The 19,968-nt window shown below is 38.5% G+C and overlaps 2 protein-coding genes across 4 annotated transcripts in view; both read left to right on the top strand.

Moving 5' to 3' along the window:
• The window catches only part of Pls1 (plastin 1), a 90,346-nt gene extending 83,911 nt beyond the window's left edge, over positions 1 to 6,435 (top strand). For both annotated transcript variants that reach the window (XM_028758925.1, XM_028758926.1), the window contains exons 15-16: positions 4,340 to 4,464; positions 4,682 to 6,435. In XM_028758925.1, the coding sequence (XP_028614758.1) occupies positions 4,340 to 4,464; positions 4,682 to 4,817 (261 nt within the window). In that variant the 3' untranslated portion in view covers positions 4,818 to 6,435. The remainder of the gene's footprint in view (positions 1 to 4,339; positions 4,465 to 4,681) is intronic.
• Positions 6,436 to 8,765: 2,330 nt separating this feature from the next.
• Trpc1 (transient receptor potential cation channel subfamily C member 1) overlaps positions 8,766 to 19,968 on the top strand; it is a 45,722-nt gene continuing 34,519 nt past the window's right edge. For both annotated transcript variants that reach the window (XM_028758939.1, XM_028758938.1), the window contains exons 1-2: positions 8,766 to 9,444; positions 15,809 to 15,963. In XM_028758939.1, the coding sequence (XP_028614772.1) occupies positions 9,225 to 9,444; positions 15,809 to 15,963 (375 nt within the window). In that variant the 5' untranslated portion in view covers positions 8,766 to 9,224. The remainder of the gene's footprint in view (positions 9,445 to 15,808; positions 15,964 to 19,968) is intronic.

Here is a 19,968-nt window from a genome sequence, read left to right as displayed (position 1 = left end):
AAAGCACGGGAATGCAACCTGCACATACATACACACCCACTAATTCATGCATCTTCATTGTGGTTTGCTGTTGCATGCAAGTTGGTATTAGCTACAGATAAGCATGTCTGCTTGAACATGTTCATTCAGTGATCCTTGTGTTTGTGATTTTTATTGTATGTTTTTAAAAAGCCCAGCAATTTCTATTAAAAATATCTTTAAAAGTGTCAGTAGATGAAGCCCTAAGCTATATTTAGAGATCCTTGCCCATCTTTATTGTTTTCTCTGCCTTTCCTCCATGTATTTAACAGTGTTTGAGAATAACAGAAATGTCATATATTGATGAATTCAGTCATTTTATAAAAACGAAGGCTCCACATGGTTTTAACAGAATAGATCTTGGAAGAGATACTCCCTGGGTCCTAATTCAAGTACATCCTTTTTTCTTCTTTTATAGCTTGGAACACACTAGTGACACTATTGTTTGTTGATTTTTTTTTTTAACTAACTTTGAGTCTGTGATTTGTCGCCATGTTTTAGATATGAAATACAATTTTAAATGTAAAATATGAGTGTGGTATATTATAACATTCTCTAATTGGTCATCTTTGAAAATATTATGCTAATGTTATACATACTTGCATACTTACTAATACTTACTAATAAGGATGGTAGAATGCTTGCCCAGCATGTAGGAAGACCTAAGTTTGATTCCTGGTAACAGCAAGCAAATAAATATATAAATAAGTCAATAAATAAAGTGATCAAGTACAATGAAGAAACATTTAGGGACACAGTAATATATTGAAGTATTACTATTAATTGTCTTAGATCTAGCTAAAGAAAAGCCATAAAGTATAAGAAGTTTATTTTAGCCTTCAGTGTTTAACATTTACATTAAAGACAAAACTTACAAGATGAATGTAATACTATTATGGAGTAAGTTATAAAATAAAGCAGTGCAGATATTTTGTCAAGTGTACAGTCTAGCTGATCTTCCCAACTCAGTGGTGAGTGAGGAGTGGGCAGAGAAAGCATATTTGTTGGTGGAAGATGGGATTGAAGTACATTATGAGAAAGAGAGAGAGAGAGAACACAAGAGTGTACAAGTTTATTTGAACATCAGATGGAGGAGGAGGGATTTGAACTGGTGGATAAAAAAGGGATCTGGCAAGGTAGATCCCTCGATCTTGTATAAAGGCAAGATCGAGAGGATGGCCTCTACAGCGTATTGTACAAAACAGATCGAGTCAAGATGGGGAGAAATTTGTCTTAAATAAGGGATGTTGAGTCAAAGGAGTAATGTGGAGAAGGTGATTGTTTCAGAAAGAAAAAGTTCAGGTGTGCAAACAGAACAGGCTGGAAGCATGGTGTGACCGAAGAGTGTAGGGCTCTCAGCAGAGTTATGTGAGATGGGACTTGGCTTCTTGCTTTGGAGAAGCAGGGGAAAGAGCACCCAGTTCTGGATAACTGTGCCTCAGAGAATTTGAAGGTTGTCAAGTGGTATTAGTAAGAAAATATTAACCACATTAAGACAGATATTATAATTAAGCACTTTAGAGAACACATATTTAACTCTTTTATTTGTAAAGAATTTTTCCCTCACCAAGAAGAAAGAGAAGTAGTAGTACTTCAGTAAGTAATAACTATAGTGAGACTATTTGTCATTACACTAAGCACTCTACACAGCTCTAGGAACAAAAATGTGAGCATTAGAGACGTTAATATCTTGTCTGTCACCATGCACCTTTCAGAGGGAAGAACTGGCTTTTTTTTTTTTTTTTAAATCAAGGTCTGTCTTCTTACAGACAAATTTAAAACTAAACTCTGTAGTTGTATGGCCCTGGGTTTCACCTGCTACCTATGTGACTGACATAATGCTCACTCAGTCGGTAAATATCAAAGCTCCCTGTGTCAGGTGCCTTGTCACCGTGGCTACCAGTGTTTTCAAAGAGCTTACTGTTCAGGAAAGTACACAAATAAGAAAAAGAGCATTGCAGTCTGAGGTGTCCGCAGTCCTTTGTAACTCAGCTAAGGAGGTGGAGAATGGCAGTGCATGAAGACATCTGCTTTTCAGAGACCTTGGCAGTTTGCAGTAGCAGCTGGCCTACATCTATTGGTGAATGAAACAGACCGAGTATCCGGTTTTTTATTTAGTACCTTGGGCAAGTTCTACTGTTAATTTCTCTGTGTTTCAGTTTCCCCAAATCCGAGATGGTGATAATGTCTGTCTTATAGGATCATTGTAAAACTAAATAAGTTAACAGACAGCAGACAACTTAAGCATGTCTGGTACACAGTAAAGGCTTGATAGTGCCACGTGCTACACTAATGGCCCTGCCTGTATATAAAGGTCATTATATGTGGAGGGACTCCTATTAAGTCTTTTAGAAAACTCTCTTGGTCACATCCTTGTTTTTTCTACTTTTATTTTTAAAAACAACATCAACAATAGTAAAATATAGTATCAAATTGAAGGAAAAAGTTTATTATCTTAGAAATCAAGATTATAGAGACTATTTTTGCTTATATAATTTCTTTATGCTTAACTTAAGGGAAAGTGCTATAAATGTGCTAGATATGGAATTAAGGATTGTTACACTGCCCTCTACCCCTCAGCAGTAAAATAATGTCATACGTGATGATGTGCAAGTCAGAGGGTCAGACGCTAGGTCTGTCACTTAAGGTACAATCTTTAAGAACTTAAACTTTTCACTTAACTTAGTAAGACCTTTTCCCATGGTAAAACATGGAAAATAGAGGAGAAAAAAAACCCATTGTTTCCTAAACCTAAATCAAGATATACTTAAAATGCCACAAGTACACAAGCAATCAGTCAATCAGTCAAGTACAATTAGGTCATTTGTCTGTATTTGAATCATAGAAATGTATGAAAAGTGAGCCAGGAGAAATTTAAATTTTCCTAAAGTGACAGAACCATTAAGTTTCTCTTTAGGAAGTATCACACCCTACAGTCCAGCTTCATCCACAGATTAACAGACTCATTATCTGTGAGGGAGACTAGGCCTGTACTTAGTTTCTTTGCAGTGTTGAGGATGAAGCCATGGGCGTGCCAGGCAAGCTGTACCATTACACCATTAACAGGGCTCTAATCTTCACTGTGAGCCAGTACTCCAGCTGATCTTCATATAGGCATGGTTTGCTTTTCAGAATCAGGAAATATACTAACCGCCAGGTCCAGAGTACCAGCATCATTACATCATTAGATGTAAGAGGCCTCATTTTTTTTTAATCTTCCATTTGTATCCCAAAACCTGTTTTCTTCTAGAATAAATAAACTAGATTTACACCCTTTCAAAGGAACCTTTTGTCACAAAACATTCTTCAAATTATTTTCAGTCATTATTATGAAGCCATATTTGTCCAGAAACTGTATTTGTACTTTCATTATATTCCAGTAAAAATCAAGAATCCAGTGACATCCCCATCCCAGAGTTTAGGTAAAATCGTGTTTCTGGCTTCGATAGTAGGAATGTAAGTTGGTTTAAGTTAAAGAGAAAGGTACTGACTACAGTAATGGAAGTACAGAGGGCCCTTAGACTTCAGGACCGTTGCAGCCAGTAGTTTCTCCCTCCACACCCACCACTGTGTTGTTATTTAACATGCCAACTTTATCCCAAACTGCTTCTTGTCTCAGTTGTGTTGCTGATTACAAAAGAGTGTTCATCCCCTCATTCACATTCAGAAAAAGGTTGTTGATTTCTGAAAGCTGAATTAACTTAGGCTCAAATAAAATTATTGTGGTAAACAGGATAGAACCATGCTGTTCATCTTAGACTAGGAGCTTTCCATGTTATTACTATCCCTGGACAAGAGCTTTTAGGTACTTTTTTCTTCTTCTTCCTCCTCCTCTTCTTCCTCCTCTTCTTCCTCCTCTTCCTCCTCCTCTTCCTCTTCCTCCTCCTCTCCCTCTTCCTCCTCCTCTTCTTCCTCCTCCTCCTCTTCTTCTTCCTCCTCCTCTTCTTCCTCCTCCTCCTCTTCTTCCTCCTCTTCTTCTTCCTCCTTCTCTTCCTCTTCCTCCTCCTCCTCCTCTCCTTCCTCCTCTTCCTCCTCCTCTTCTTCTTCCTCCTCCTCTTCTTCCTCCTCCTCCTCTTCTTATCATAAACCATAAATCTTATTCAGGTATGGGGCAACTCTTTCTACACTATAATTTACATAAAGACTAAAGGAAAATCATATTTTAAGTGGTTTATTATATGTGTTGGTTGCAGAAAAGCTTACTATTAAGTACAGAGATAATATATAGATTGGTTTCGGTTATGTGACTATGACCAGAAGAGGCTGACATTTGTGAAAATTTAAGGTAAGCAGTTCATGCATGTCTATCTTTATTTCCTAGGATAAATCTATTAGTACAAGTTTGCCTGTCTTAGATCTAATAGATGCCATTGCACCAAATGCAGTCCGTCAAGAAATGATCAAGAGAGAACACTTGACTGATGAGGACAAACTGAACAATGCTAAGTAAGCCCTTCTGCTCTCTCAGACCATAGTGATCTGTTTGTCATCAAAAGGCCTTACAGGGACATTCTTACCCTTTAAAGTACAATTTCTGTGGGGAATAGGGTTTTAAAAAATCATCCTTAACCTTTTTTGTTAAGTTAATCTTATAAAAGATTCTTCTGTTAAAAGAACAAAAGACAGCAAACAGATCCCAAGATGTCTGCCTTTTCTTTTCAAGATACGCCATTTCAGTCGCTCGGAAGATTGGTGCCCGGATATACGCGCTGCCTGATGACCTTGTTGAAGTGAAGCCGAAGATGGTGATGACTGTGTTTGCCTGCTTAATGGGAAAAGGACTGAACAGACTAAAATAATGAAACATTTACTGTGACCTGCCATGTTATATGCATCGAATGTCTCAGTTTACAGAATTTTGAAATGTAGTGGGTGTAAAATCAGAATATCTGTATGCTCAAAATAGTTCTGTATCTAGTAATGAATAGTATCTTGTCCATACCAGTTATAATTTGTCATCTTTTTTGGATAACACAATTACCTTAACTATCAATACCAACACAGGAATGTCTTATCAAGCTGCTATTTCATAATTATATTATTTTATTTCCTAAGAGTCTTACCAAAATGAGACTAATCCTTCTTTTTTCATGGCTCAAAAAAGACCTGTATAAAGTTTTGTCAGGTCCTTCTATTAAATGTGTTTGGATTTTTTGATGTGTTATTTAATTTTGATCAAAAACGTACCTAAAGTCATAATATGACTAAATCCTTTTAGTTTTTCCCCCTTAACTATGTAAAGTGATCTAAATTTTTCTGTAAATTTCTATATCATATAAAAATTTAAAGGGATAAGTATAATCCATCAACATTAAACTTTTTAAATATGAGAACTAACTCTTGAATAAACCCCCAAGGTTCACTCTTGTTTAAGCTTAGGAGCTTTTTACTTAAAGTTTGATTGTAACTCCATTGCTACTTTACATGTCCTAGTTTGATAATACAGTTTTGTCTCCAACATCGAGCATAATACTATTCGTTGGTAAGATGTTACATATATGTATTTCTCTAAATCATCTGAGTTACCCACATTTTCTTAAATGGTATGTATTAAGTGGTCAGCCAGCCATTAAGTATTTATTTTGCCCCCACAATGTGTCTGACACTTTTCAGTTGTGGATATCTGATATGTGAAGGTATGTTTTGAAAATATTATGAATGTGACTATCATTATTTTTCACCTAATTGCTTTCAAATACTTTCAGCCAAACATTGGATAGAATGCCCCAACTGACACCGATCCTATCCTGCTAGTGTCACATTACACTTGCTAGTTTCAGTCTATAGTGAAACCTACATAATTGGAATATGCCCACCAAATGGCTTCAGTAGAAAGCTGTGTATATAAAAGATAATGTCTGTTGTTGTTTTTCTTGGTTTTTACAGTCTTGTATAAACCAGAAACGTTTAAGGTTTGTGATCCTTGGAAAGAGTTAAAGCTTGCGACCTCTTTTCCCCAGCAGTTTTAGCAGTAGAGAAATTCTGTTGCTCATAGTTGAAGCCAGAAATGAGCTCCCCCGCCCTCCACTCTAGTGCCAGTGAGCACTACTGCTATGCAACAAAAGTGCTGTCACTTCCCTCCGTGTGAATGAGTCGTCCGGCCACTGATCAAAGCATACATCAGAGTGAGAGTGTCTATGTCTTTAGGGTAGACTTTTTTAAATGAAGTACCGACAGGTGGGATTCTGAAATATATTCTTCTACATGAAATTTCTTTGCCTTTTATATTTTGATGATTGTTTTCTTATATGAAGATATAAGTATGCTTCTGCTCTTCCTGAGATTACTTAAATCATGCCTCTCTGATTTTTTTCACTGTCATATTTACTAAAATAATCTGATTTACATGGAATTTAGCACTTTAAGGTGTTCTTTTTCTCATGAAGTATATTTAATAAAAATGCTGTGTATGTAGAATGTGTGTTTATTTCATATAAAGAAAAATAATAGAACCTTGAGTATTGATCTGTTATCAGCTTATTCCCCCACAAAAGACTACAATTCCTAAATGAAGTACTAGAAAAGCTGTATTTCTTTAGTGTCTTTTTCTTTCATATAAGAAAAAACTTTTTAATTCTAAAATTTTAATGTTTTTATTATTATTGTATGGATGATATGTGTGTATGGACATGCATGGACAAATTTGTTGGGTCAGTTTTCTCCTTATACCTTTATGGGAATCGAACTCAGGGCTTCAGGTTTGCACATCTAGCACTTTTATCCACTGAGCCGTCTCACCAGCCCTCATACGAAGAGTTTTATTAAAGACAAACTTCAGGATTGTTACAAACTTTGTGATGAAGTCATTTGAGTGGATAAAAATAATTAGCGCAAATTTATTGTCTCCAGTGTCCAAGTACCACAAGCGGATTCTTGGACCTCAGCTAATAAAAATAGCTACAGTCTTTTGACCTACATCCTAGAAGAGACAGCCCAAGAAATAAAGCAAGGAAGAAATAGTGAGATTGCAGTGGGAGGGAATAGTGGGAGGAGAGAGATTTACTGCAGACCGACTTGAGAGCAGAGGAGGGAGGCTATCTGCGTAGTGAGGTAAAGGCTCTCTGAGAAAACAATTTTGGACTGTGTTCAGCAGGGAAAACAAATGCAAATAGTTGAGTGGGCACCATGAAAAAGACACAGACAGATGTGCTCCTCAAGTAGTAAAGGGGAGGTAGACATGGAAAAATATAAATAGGATCTTACTTGTAGGACTAGATCTAAATCTGAATTTCTTTCCCCTCTGACTGGAGTTGTTATTGTTTGTGTTTTGTTTACTTGTGACTTGAGGGAGTTGCTACTTTTGAGGTTTTTTATTTTTGCATAGCATTGTTTGCCACAACTCCAACATTGATCTTCATATCACAAATATGCCAAATCTTCATATCTTCATATGCCAAATATGTAGGTATTCTTAGAATGTCCCAGTTCACAACCGCTGAGCAGTTTATTTGTATCTGAGACAAACCAAAAGCCTGTATTATAACATCAGCTTGCCTGAAGTAGGCTCTCTAATGTTTTAGAAAGTCTCATAAGATTATTACCAAAGGGGGTTGGAATTCCCTCCAATCTTAGAAATTAATCCAGTCCCATAGGAGTTCTTTGGATAAAGAGTCTGTGTATGGCTGTGAGTCATTTGAGTTCTTAACCTCAAACACTGAAATTTTGGATGGGTCAGGGTTAGAGTTCTGCTACTGGCTAAACATTTTGCTGAGCCAAGTAAGTGCATATGCAGAATGAGGGTGCTCCTCTCTTCCACTGGCTACACCTTGAGCCACTTGGAAATTTCACCAAATCCATACACTTGGACCTGTATTAAACACTACAGAACAATGTTTTGTTTAAAAACAAAAACTGGAACAACTCGAGATTATCATTTATGTTAAACAGAAAATGTTTGAAAAGATGACTTTGGCATCAAAGGCTTTTAGAGGACATCTAAAAAAAAACATTGATTTTTAAAAATTAGTAAATTAAATGTTGAAAGAGAAAGTAATGGGACAAAGTAGCCTGAATGGGAGAGGAAGTATTACCGTCAAATTTAAGTACATTTATTCATTGCTTTAAAAATCTAAACCTTAAAACGTAGAGTTCAGATTTACCCCCCTAGCGTTGAGTGCAGGAAGCAATAGAAAATTTTCGAAAAGATTTAGTTTTCAAGTCGCATTTGCTGAGTATCAGACAACTGTTGTCTAAATAATAGATCTTTTAAAATTATATGTGATAAATGTAACAAGTCCACTAAAAGGACTTATAACAAGTCCTTATAACAAGAGTGAGTCCTAAACTGTGCTTATACAATGGTTATAGGTCGCTTTTGACTTACATGCAAATAACAATAGTGGAAATATCAGGAATGTTCTGTCATATTAAATCACAAAGATTGTTTTTAAAATGGCCTTTAGGAATGAGGGAAATGTAAACACAAACTCCCAAATCAAGTTGCTTGGCCAAGCTTTAGGACAATTCCGTACAGGATTTCAAGTAAACAATCCTTCAGAAGCTCCATGGCACTTTCTGTGCTGCAGCGGCAGCAGCACATACAGGCAGCGGATGAAGTTACCACAAATCCGCAACCAAGCGGTTCCCATGCCCTCAGGTGCTCAAAGACGCTGCCGAGGCGCCCAAGAGGCTAGGCGAACGACCAGAGAGGCCCATCAGCTCTGGAGCCCCGCCCCTTCGTCACCCCGCCCCTACAGGCCCCGCCCCCGAGCCCGGCTTCACCGTAAGCCCCGCCCCGGTGTCGTCGCCTCCGCGGGGCTGAGGATGACGTGAGGAGAAAGCCGCGAACCTCTGCCTCCTGCGGGTGCTGCTGGGCCAGCGGTTCCCACAGCCCCGGAGCCAGACGTGCTGCGAAGCGCACCGCCGAGCTCCCCGGCCGGCGGCCCCCTCACTCCCTCCCAGGCCGGGCCGCCCTCTGTGCGGCCCCTGCGGCTCCTGGCACGGCCCCGCGCTCGGCTGCCGCCCTGGCGCGCTCCACTCTGTCGTCCCCGGACGGGCGCGGACCAGCTCGACCGGGGCGCCGGCGGCTGGGCAGAGGGCGCTGGCCCCGGGGCCGCGCCAGCGCGGCCACCAACCTGGGGCTGTCCGTGGAGGGCGAGTGCTGGTTCCGGGGCGAGGCGACGCCCTTCGGGGCCAACGGGCCGCACGCAGATGGGGCCGTGGGAACGACTCACCCATTTTCCAGCTCGGGGTCGGGGTCGGCGCCCATGGGGGCCCCGCCTCCGTCTCCTGGCCTGCCCCCGTCCTGGGCCGCGATGATGGCGGCCCTGTACCCGAGCACGGACCTCTCGGGCGTCTCCTCCTCCTCCTTGCCTTCCTCCCCATCCTCCTCATCGCCCAACGAAGTGATGGCGCTGAAGGATGTGCGAGAGGTGAAGGAGGAGAACACCTTGAATGAGAAGCTTTTCTTGCTGGCGTGCGACAAGGGTGAGAGCTAGGCCCCCTTTCTCCACCTCCGGACACCCCTAGCAACCACTCCCTGGGTCCGGCCCCTGCCTCAACTTACTCTGGGCGCTCCTGGTTTTTCTTGCGTGCAGCGGCTGTTCCCACAGCTGTGCAGCCCGCAGGACTTCTGCCTAATTGAGCTTGAGCAGCCGGCAGGTAGGGCGGGGGCGGTGGATTCCCGCGGGTGGGATGTTTCCTTGACGAAGTGGGAGCCTTGATCCCGAAGTTGCTCCACTTTTGTCACTGATAAACTCTAGTTCGGAGTTACTTCTTCCTTTGGGAGCCAGAGGCTAGTTTTGGACCTTCTAATCCGAAAAGTCTACGAATTTTCCTTATGATTCCTCTGATTTATGGGCTGTCACCTTGTAGGGTTTTGTTTGTTTGTTTTTGGTTTTTTTTTTTAAAGACTTTTCCCTGTGTTTAGCATCAGCCAGCAGTGCCTTAGCCTATTACAGTTGAGTGGTATCCCATTATCCTAAATACAAATAATACGAAATAAGGCTAGACACGAAAAATCCTTCCCTAGTTGCTGAAATTTTCCCCAAATTTCTGTAACCCCTTAGCATGTTGGTATTTATCAGAAAGGAAAGTTTATTGCTTCACAGAGTTGGAGGGAGGCAAAGGTAGTATTGGCGAAATAATGTGGAATATACTGGTTTTGAATCTAGAAATTGATCACTTTATGGTCACATGAAAAGACAAGCATGATTTCAAGTGATGCAGGAGTGGGAACTTGATTGCTCTCAGATTATTTTTAACTCCTTCTACCTGGAAAAAAAAGTATTAAAACATTCTCATTCCTCAGTTAAGCAGTTGGATGTTGAAAGGCTAGGTTTATTTGGGAAAACTTTGTTGGAACCATGTAGATTTCTGAAACCTACTTCCCGAGGCCCTCTCACACAATGAGAAAACTAGTTACATACAGAAGGTTTTGGTTTTGTTCACTTATAGATGTTTAAGTCAACATCTCCCTAAACCTTTTAAAGCATTTGAAATAGGTTTTTACACGACTATACTTAATCTTAGCCAGGCCAAAAAACCAGTCCCTTCTTGACATTTCACTGTGGAATTTGAGCTGGGATGGGGAGGGCAGACTTTCACCTGTCCCCTGGAGTCATCCTAATTGTCTGGTAGGCTTGCTACATTATAAGGAAGGATGCTTTAAGTTTCTGTAGCAGCTTTGTGTTCCTCAGGGCTCAGGATGCTTTCAAAATGTGCAACATTTCCTGGAGAATAGATGCCACTGTTGTATTAACACCTTCCTTAATGTATTTAGTGGTACTTTCTGTTTTCCCTATTTTGGAAGAGATTTGAAGGGTGTGAGGTTAGGGAGGAGAGTGGTTTGGGTAATTAAGAAGCAGAGACCTGAATATTGTTGAGAAGTTTTATGTTGGTAGTCAGCACCTAATATAAAGATGTGTATAAGAAGGAAAATAATTTGCATAAAGGAGGAGTGATGAGAGAGTATAGTTAGCATGTAGGGTACTGGAGTTATATAGGCATCATTCTATACAGCTCACAAATGTCACTAGTTACAGAACTTAAGCACTCTGTACAGGGACATTTTGTAAATCACCAAAGCTTTAGAATGTAGCAGTTGAGAAGTGTACCATGGGAAGTGGTTCACGGTTATTTTAGTGAAGGAAGCAGCTAGCTGCCTTACTGGCGTGTATCTTCTGACCTCATGATGTGTTTCTTTTTATTATTTTTTTAACTTGCTGGTCTTTGCCATGCTATCAAAATATATACATGAAGTTCTTAATTGTGTTAAGGCATTGGACAAAAAGCTCTATTAATGAGTTCCTGACCACATCCATATTCTTTAGGAATTTTTCTGTAATAAAGATGTTTTCTTTATGTGCAGTAGTGAGGAACAGTAAGGGTAAAAATGTATGTTTATGTACATAATAGCTTCCTCTGAGCAAACATATGTTAAACTTGAGTAAAGGACATTTAAAGGTTAAATCTGAATGTTCAAGCTTTGTTGTAATCTGAGTGTCTCTTGTCCCCAGTACTATAAACTTCAGACTGACTCCACCAAATTTAATGATACTGAGGAGCCTAAGACTAGGAGTAATAGTTTAATACAGATAATGAGAAGTTCAAATGTTACTTAGAAGCAGTGACCGATAACATTAAAAAGCCAAAGTGAACAATTAGGACCAAACCATTCCAGTAGGATTTCTTTGGGTTTCAAAGCTTTTTTTCTCTTAATCTGTTTTAATGTTAATTGGAAATATTTTAAATAGAGTGTTATAATTCCATGTCAAAAGTATTTTGTAGAAAGTTTGGTTTGAAAAGATTTATAAATATTTTGACACAAAAGCTTCCCACACTTCACAGTTAGCCTCAAATCTGACTTGGGTGTGTAGTTCATCTTGGCCTGGAATTCACTATGTGAGTAGCCTAGGCTGGCCTCAAACTTACAGCAACCCTCCTGCTTCTGCCTCCTGGATTCTGGGATTATAAGCATGAGCCACCATGTGTAGCAAAACTGATCAACATTAATGCTGTTGTCATTTCAGGAATGGTGAAATTTATCACCATATGTTAGAAAGTCAAATGAGAAGCCAGTGAGGAAACAGAGAATCATCTTTCCTGATATTGTAACATTCCTCTACTGTATTTCTCTCAAGAATTTTTTAGAGTTGGACAAAGGAAAATTATTGTTGAGATACATACTATTATAGTTACTAGCCCAGTTTCCAATAGTCTTCATAAACCCCAGTAAAAATTGTATCCATTGAGGATGTTAGGAAACCACAAGTTATAAGATTAATATGCTTTGAATTTTACAGGATGGATTGAAGAGGAAGGTCGCATGGGTGATTAACTGATCCCTAAGCCAAATCTAACTGTTTTTGCAAAGTTTGTGAGCTAAGTCTGGCTTTTACATTTTATATTTTAAACACTTGGAAATATTTCTAATTAAAAGAAAAGTTTTATAACATGAAAATTCTATGAAATTTGAAAAGTTTTATTGAAACTCATCCTCATTCATTTCCATATGCGCTGCTTTGATGCAAAAGGGTCTGAGTACATTTGTGACTGAGATACCAAGTCCCACAAAACTCAGCATATTTTATTGCCTGGCCCTTTTTCAGCACAATTCTGTTGGCCCCCTGTGTTAAAGTATAAAGGATTGTATGAGTAATAATACAGAAAAGAGCCCAGTGTGAACTGAATCCAACTTCATTTTGGACGAAGGAAACTAGTTGTCTAAAGGGTTAGAGAGGAGTATGAGTGGGGGATGGGGAAGTGAAAAATTAAAACACAACAGGGAAAATTTACAAAAAGTTGGGTGGTTGATTTTTGGGGATCCAATATAGACTTGTTATTTGTCACTAAGTGGGCTTAGATGGCTATCCTTTCAGAAAGGCCAGGAAACGGGCCTCCATCTTCAGTGCTCAAATGAACTGAGAGTAATGCATTGGCAGCCATGACTTTTCTAGGGCATGCATTTACAGAGAGTCAAGCTAGTAATGCAATCTAGAGCTATTAGCGGTGGTGGCGCACGCCTTTGATCCCAGCACTTGGGAGGAAGAGGCAGGCGGATTTCTGAGTTCGAGAGTTGGAGGCTAGCCTGGTCTACAGAGTGAGTTCCAGGACAGCCAGGGCTACACAGAGAAACCCTGTCTCAAAAACAAAACAAAACAAAACAAAACAAAACAAAGGAAGTATGTTAATGTTTTGTTCAAGTCTTTATGGGCTATGATTGAAGCCTGGGTGGGGGTTGGGGGAAAGGATTATTAGCTTGCTTAGGATTTGGTCAAAGAGAAAACTTTTCAGTAGGCATATCAGTTAAGAGTCTTTTTCATGCCCAGAAGGATGGTATTGGTTTGGATGAGGGTTAGCTGTATCACAGGGACAGGGAAATGAGTATGGGAGATACTCTAGAGATCGGACTGAGATGACTTGCTATTGCATTGGTGCAGTAACTATGAAATAGACTGACAAATATTTCTTTTTTCTTTGTTGAACAAAGGCAGCTGTCTAGTGACTGGGGAGATAGCTTGGCAGATAAAGTGCCTGCCATGCAATCCTGAAGATAGGGGTTTGGGTCTCCAGCCTCTGTACAAAGCAGAGTGTATTGATATGAGTCTGTAACCCTGGGCAAGCAGATCCCTGGACATGGTGGGAGCCAGTCTAGCCAATCAGTGAACTCTGAGCTTAGGGAGAGATCCTGGCTGGCAGGGGCTGGGGAGGTGGGGTGGCAGTAGTGAAAGACCAGCCTGGACCTCTGTTCCTCACATTGGCACCCACACAGACAGAAATACACACACATATACTTCTCATAGACACACAAATACAAATACAATTTAAAAATAACTATATCACCAAAAATGTAAGGGAATTATATTGCATTTCCAAAGACAAGAGATGTGACTTACAAGCAGTTTTCCTATGAAAGAACAGTGTCATCTGGCATAGCAGTCATTGTGACTAGCATCTGGGCTGTCAGTTGCCTCTTTCACATATATATTCATCCTCACAGTTAACAGATGTTCTTGTCTTTACGATATATCACTTTAAGTGACTTGCAAATATAAACTTTAGTAATGAAGCAACAGTTAGGAAGAAATGGCTGAAAGTATTGCAGAATTAATGAAACTCAACAACTTTAGATTTAGAAAGACTAGTGACTTCGAAGAAGGTCGATTAAGCTGGGCGGTGGTGGCGCATGCCTTTAATCCCAGCACTTGGGAGGCAGAGACAGGTGGATTTCTGAGTTCCAGGACAGCCTGATCTACAGAGTGAGTTCCAGGACAGCCAGGGCTACACAGAGAAACCCTGTCTCAAAAAACCAAAAAGAGAGGAAAAAAAAAATAAAGTAGATTAAAATGAATAGCCCTCACCTGGATATGCCTGGATAGCAAAGCAGAGCTTTATGGGTAGCATTTTCCTATCCCTATGCTTAGAATCATATTCGTCTGAAATATTTTTAAATGTTATTTTTTAGCAATAGTGATGTCATTTTACTAGATTATTTGACCGCTCTTGGCTTAGCTGAAGACTTAAACATTACTTCATCAGTAGAATTTAAATGTTAATTAGTGCTATGGGAGAATTATTTCATGACTAGTTTTTTATTCTTGAGAGACCTAAGGAGATGTGTTGTCAAGAAAACTAAAATCAGCTTCTTTTAAAATGTACAGGGACTATAAGCAGACATTACAAATAATAGAAAGTTTTCAGTTTTCACAAATGAAATCTGTTACCTTAGTTTGCAATATTGTTTTTCTTACTCATTTAGTTTAATGTTTTTTCTCTGTGTATCATGAAATTGTTTCTTTTCTCCTTCCATTTTCCACTCTGATTATCCTTTTCCTATTTCTTACTCACAGACATCTAAAGAATAACTATATGTAAAACCGTTTGTTTGTTTTGTATTTAGAAAAGTAAAATGAAACAACTGTTCCATTGCTTTCTTTCTCTAATGCAAGTTTCCCATTGGGTTTTTAATTCTTTTTTACCCACACAGTCTCATTAGTAGGAAAATATAATGGGCCTTTAAAGGTGACAGTAATTCCCATTTTTCTCACATGGGATGACAATTTTGTGGTGGCTTTCAAGTTAGGCAGAAGACTGCCTGCCTGCTCCTGGTAGATCAAGTAGTCATAACAGCCCCAAACTGGCTTTTTGTGAGCTGGATGTTTTCTGTTTATTAATACTCTGCATTTCATCTTCCTTAACAAGATGCTGCATGAGTGTGCATGTGTGTGTGTGTGTGTGTGTGTGTGTGTGTGTGTGTGTAAGAGGAAGGCATGGGGAGAGAGAGCTGTGGAGGGAGAAGAGAGGGAGGGAGTAAGAACATTTAGATACCCTTATTATACATACTGTCAAGTTCATAGTTCTTTTTAAATGTATGCTTTCCCTCTTTCTAATATCTTCTACCTCTGGTTTCCATTTTAACAAATCTGGTGCATGAGTAAATGTGTATGTATTTGAAATCTAAAACTAATTTCTTTTAAGTTTCATTTTATTTTTCTATAGTAGCCGCCAGTCTGTATTTTGGGGTATTCTATATTAAACTGTTTTACATATCTTCTATAAATTTTTCTCCTTATACCATCAGGTTAAGAATTTTAAACTAGAGATTTTATTACATGCTACACATTTATATTTTTCTACTTCTGTTTTATATTTACTGCTTATATCTGTATTATTTTATCAAGTTATACTTTTTTCCAGGAAATGTTCACATTTTCTGTGCACATGTCCACATGCAAAGCAAAAATGAGTTTAGGTATTTTTAATCTTTTAATTCAGCAGGATAAAATTTTCTATATAGTCATTCTTGTTTAATGTCTTAAATATTAAATTATGTTTGTATATTGTTATTTAGGTGACTATTATATGGTTAAAAAGATTTTGGAGGAAAACAGTTCAGGTGACTTGAACATAAATTGCGTAGATGTGCTTGGGAGAAATGCTGTTACCATAACTATTGAAAACGAAAGCTTGGATATACTGCAGCTGCTTTTGGACTACGGTTGTCAGGTACAAGGCTAGATGATTTTATCCAGTAGCATCTAAGAAATGTTAGCTATGCCTTGCTTTCATCTGTCCTTCTAGCTTACTTTCTTTTTCTTTGCTTTGTTTTCTTTTCTTCCTTTGTCTTTCATCTCCTACTTGGTTTTAAGCCACTAAAAATTTACAAAACAAACCCAAATAAGCTTTTTTAAATGTAATATTTTAAACTTATTCATATATTCTTCCTGTTTCCTTTCCCTACATCAGATGGGAGTAAATGGAATTATTAAAAATGACATTATTTTTATTACTGATAGGATTACTATTTGTATTATATATCTAAAAATAGTATGAGTGTTCTAGAAGTGCCAGGGAACAAGTTTTTCTGTGACCTGTGTTATTTATAGACACATGAATAAATGTTGCTCACAAAACAGCTTACAGTTCAATTTGGTTTTCTCCTAACTCTTATTATGTTTGCCTCTTTGTTTGAAATTTAGTGTCTGCTTTCATCTAAAGATGAATGATTTGTTTTTAAAACTGGAGAGGCTAGATCTTTCTGTTTGTCTTTGTTAAAGTAGAAAAGCAGACATGCATGTACCTCTTGAAGCTATAGTCTAATAATAGCGTCATTTCCTGTCCCTTTTTGGTTCCCTCATGATAAATAGCATAGGAACTCCGGCTCTTCTGTTGTAGCTGGAGTGAGGCGGAGTTTTGGAGTTACATCAGGAAACACTCATAGGATACTTGTTTTTTAGTACTGTAGGTGGTTTTAGATACATCCCTATTATTTATATTATATAAGCCTATGTGTGTATATATGTGTGTGTGCATGCACACACACACACATATACATGCATGCACGTGCGCCCATACACACACACACACACACACACACACACATACACAGAGACAAACTTGGTATACTAAAGGGAATTGGGTATCCAGTTACTTAGCTGTCTAGAATACAAGAAACTAGATCAAAGGACTTCTGAGCTGTTAGAATAATTTTGCTGAAGTTTCTAGGTTAAATTTACTTGTAGAGTACTTCTGCAAAGTCTATATTTTTCATTTTAGATTTCATTTTTAACTTCATTTTTTATTTTTCTGATCTGAAGAGAATCAAGAAAGGCAATGAGAGGGGCATTTGAGCTGTAGCTGAACAAAATGAAACTTGGGGCCACACACACTGTTTAATTAGAGGTTGTTAGCATTGCATGTCTGCTTGGTGGTTATGCTTTATAACAGTGGTTTAGCATCTGTAAGGGAAGTTAAGTTATACTCACTAACTAACACCTTAGATGAAAGCACATATATGTAAGTATGTGTGTGTGTATGTGTGTGTGTCTTATAAAAGCAGAAAACTTCCATTTAAATTATTTAAAATTTAAAGTTAAACACTTAAAGGCATAAGCTTCAGTTACCTAGGAAATTAAGGTTATAAAGAAATTAAATCGTTGATGATTTTGGATAAGAAATGCTGTGGTATAATAACGGTATTTACATACATGGGTTTTGTGTATCTGATAATCCTGCAGTACACATGGTTCTTTCATGTTCTTGATCACATTTGAACATCACAGACTATCCAGATGCTGTATTTTATAGATTAGAAAGCTGAGGCTCACAGAGCTTAATGTATTGCCCAGACTTGTAAAATCAGTAAAGGCAAAGCTAAGGTTTGAATTTAACCTTCTGACTGCAAACCACATGCTCCTTCCAGTTCTCCATATTCTGTCTAAGTTACCGGGGCCTCCTTCTGTCAGTCAACAAATGTCAAAGACCTTTGGCTGCGTGTGATGGTGGAAACGAGTAAGAGAGATTTGACTTCTTCACAGTGGATCTTAAAATGAAGTAGACAGCTAAAGCACATGTGGATTACAAAGGGATTTAAATGTAAGGCTGTATTTTGTAAGCGTTGAGTGGTAACAACGCTTGATGCTTGTATATTGTTTGTAGTTACAAAACTGGAAACTTGTTGTTTTATCTTGGATTGTATCTGTGGTTCTCAAACAAATAACTTTGCCTGCACCAAGGGATATTTGGCAGTATCTGGAGACATTTTTAGTTTCACAGTTGGTGGGCAGATTATCTTGTTGGTAGATGCTATAGTTGTTACTGAACATATTACAACACACAGGAAAGGTCTACAACAACATCCAAACCATATCTGACCCAAATGTTAATAGAATTGCTTTTGAAAAACCCTAATTATACTTAAATGTTTTTCAATTCCACATAAATGTCTTACCAATAATAATAATAAAAAACTATTGTAGGTTGGAACAATTGAAAAAACTAGGTTTCTGCGTAGCATGTGTGAGGCCCTTCATGTGATTCCTGGCATTGAAGGGGTGTGGGAGGCTTTTATTTTTATATTTTTTTAATATATTGAAGCTGGAGAAATGGTTCAGTGGATAGAAGCACTTGCTACTCTTGCAGAGGACCCCAGTTCTATTCTCAGTACCTACATCAAGTAGTTCATAGCTCCAGCTCTTGGAGACTCGGATGCCTTTAGGCCTCCACAAGCACCTGCATTCACATGCACATATTGCTCAACTTTGAGACGATTTCTCTGTGTAGTCCTGGCTGTCCTGGTACTCACTCTATAGACAAGGCTGTCCTCAAACTCAGAGATCCACCTGCCTCTGTCTCCCAAGTGCCACCACCACTCACCTAAAAGTATATCTTTTAAGCATTTTAACAAATATTTCACTGAAGCTCAGCCTGGAAATATTATCATTGAACCGAAGAGATGGCTCAATGGTTAGGAACACCCCTTGCTCTTGCAGAGGATCTTGGTTCAATTTCTGACATCCACACAGTGACTCACAACCATCTCTCTGTAACTCCAGTTCCAGGGAATCCAATGCCCCTTTCTGGGCTTTGAGGGCACAAGAAAAACATGTGGTACACAGACATATGTGCAGATAAAACACCCATACATGTAAAATAAAATTTAAAAATAAAAAATAAATATTAACATTGCTAACTTTGTGCTGCTTTGTGCCAGTGGGCTTGACTTTCTGCTCTTCAGAAAGATAAGTAAATATCCAGACTCTGTCAATGGCAGACTTGAAATCTGTACCTAGGTTCTGAACCTAGAGTCCATGTTCTTCCTGTTACTTACGTCTACTCTCAAGAACTTAGAGGTAGTTAAGGAACAGGGGATTCAGGAACGAATGTATGCAGATATGTGAAATGTGTCTCTTGAGATAGTGAATTCACAGTCTTTAGAACAAAATACTGAGTTTGTAATATGATGGAAATTCTCAGGAAAATAGCTAAAATAAAACTGATAGGCTTTGAATGGGAGGGTGAGAGCATTTGTGTTTTATATTATAGTGAGATATCATTCAATGAATTCTGATAGAAGGTGTGACATTGCATTGTGTTTTAGATAGATGAACATGGTAATCAAGCTTAGGCAAGACTAGAAAGACAGGGAGGGCTATAGCCTGGTGAGCAATTTTTGTGCTTAAGGTGTGAATACTAAGATATGAACTGGAAGACTGGCTGTAAGAGTGATCGTAGCTATCATGAAGGGGGCTGGGGGAATCTAAGAGTTTTATTAGTCTTAAATATGGGTAAATGGGTGAGAGAGGAGAGAAAACTAGCAAATAGAAGAAGTTAGGCTTGATGTAAAGGAGTACAATTCCAGGCTTTAACTTTGCTTGTTTGGGGTTGTCTGACAATTACCAAGGTGTCATAAGAAGGAAGATGACTCTGTATATCTTGAGGATGGCTGGTATTACAGAGCAAAGAGTACTACGGAGTCATTTTTAGGGAGTATTTATGTTTAATAAAGGGCACTGGAAGGAGGGAGTTACATTTTAAAAGATCAAATGAGTTATTGACAGTCTTGGGTCAGTTAGAATGGCGGTGTGAAAGCCAAAGGGAAACTTTAATTTTACTTGTTTGTTGGTTTCTTTGGTTTTGCTTAGAAATTAAGACACAAAGAGGAGAGAAAAAACTCATTGGACTTTCAATGTATAGTACTGATAGATTATGTACATCAATGTATAGTACTGA

This window comes from Grammomys surdaster, unplaced genomic scaffold (assembly GCF_004785775.1).
Source record: "Grammomys surdaster isolate TR1022 unplaced genomic scaffold, NIH_TR_1.0 126248, whole genome shotgun sequence".
NCBI lineage: Eukaryota > Metazoa > Chordata > Mammalia > Rodentia > Muridae > Grammomys > Grammomys surdaster.
The sequence above is the reverse complement of the archived record's forward strand: the minus strand, read 5'-3'. Positions and strand labels throughout refer to the sequence as shown.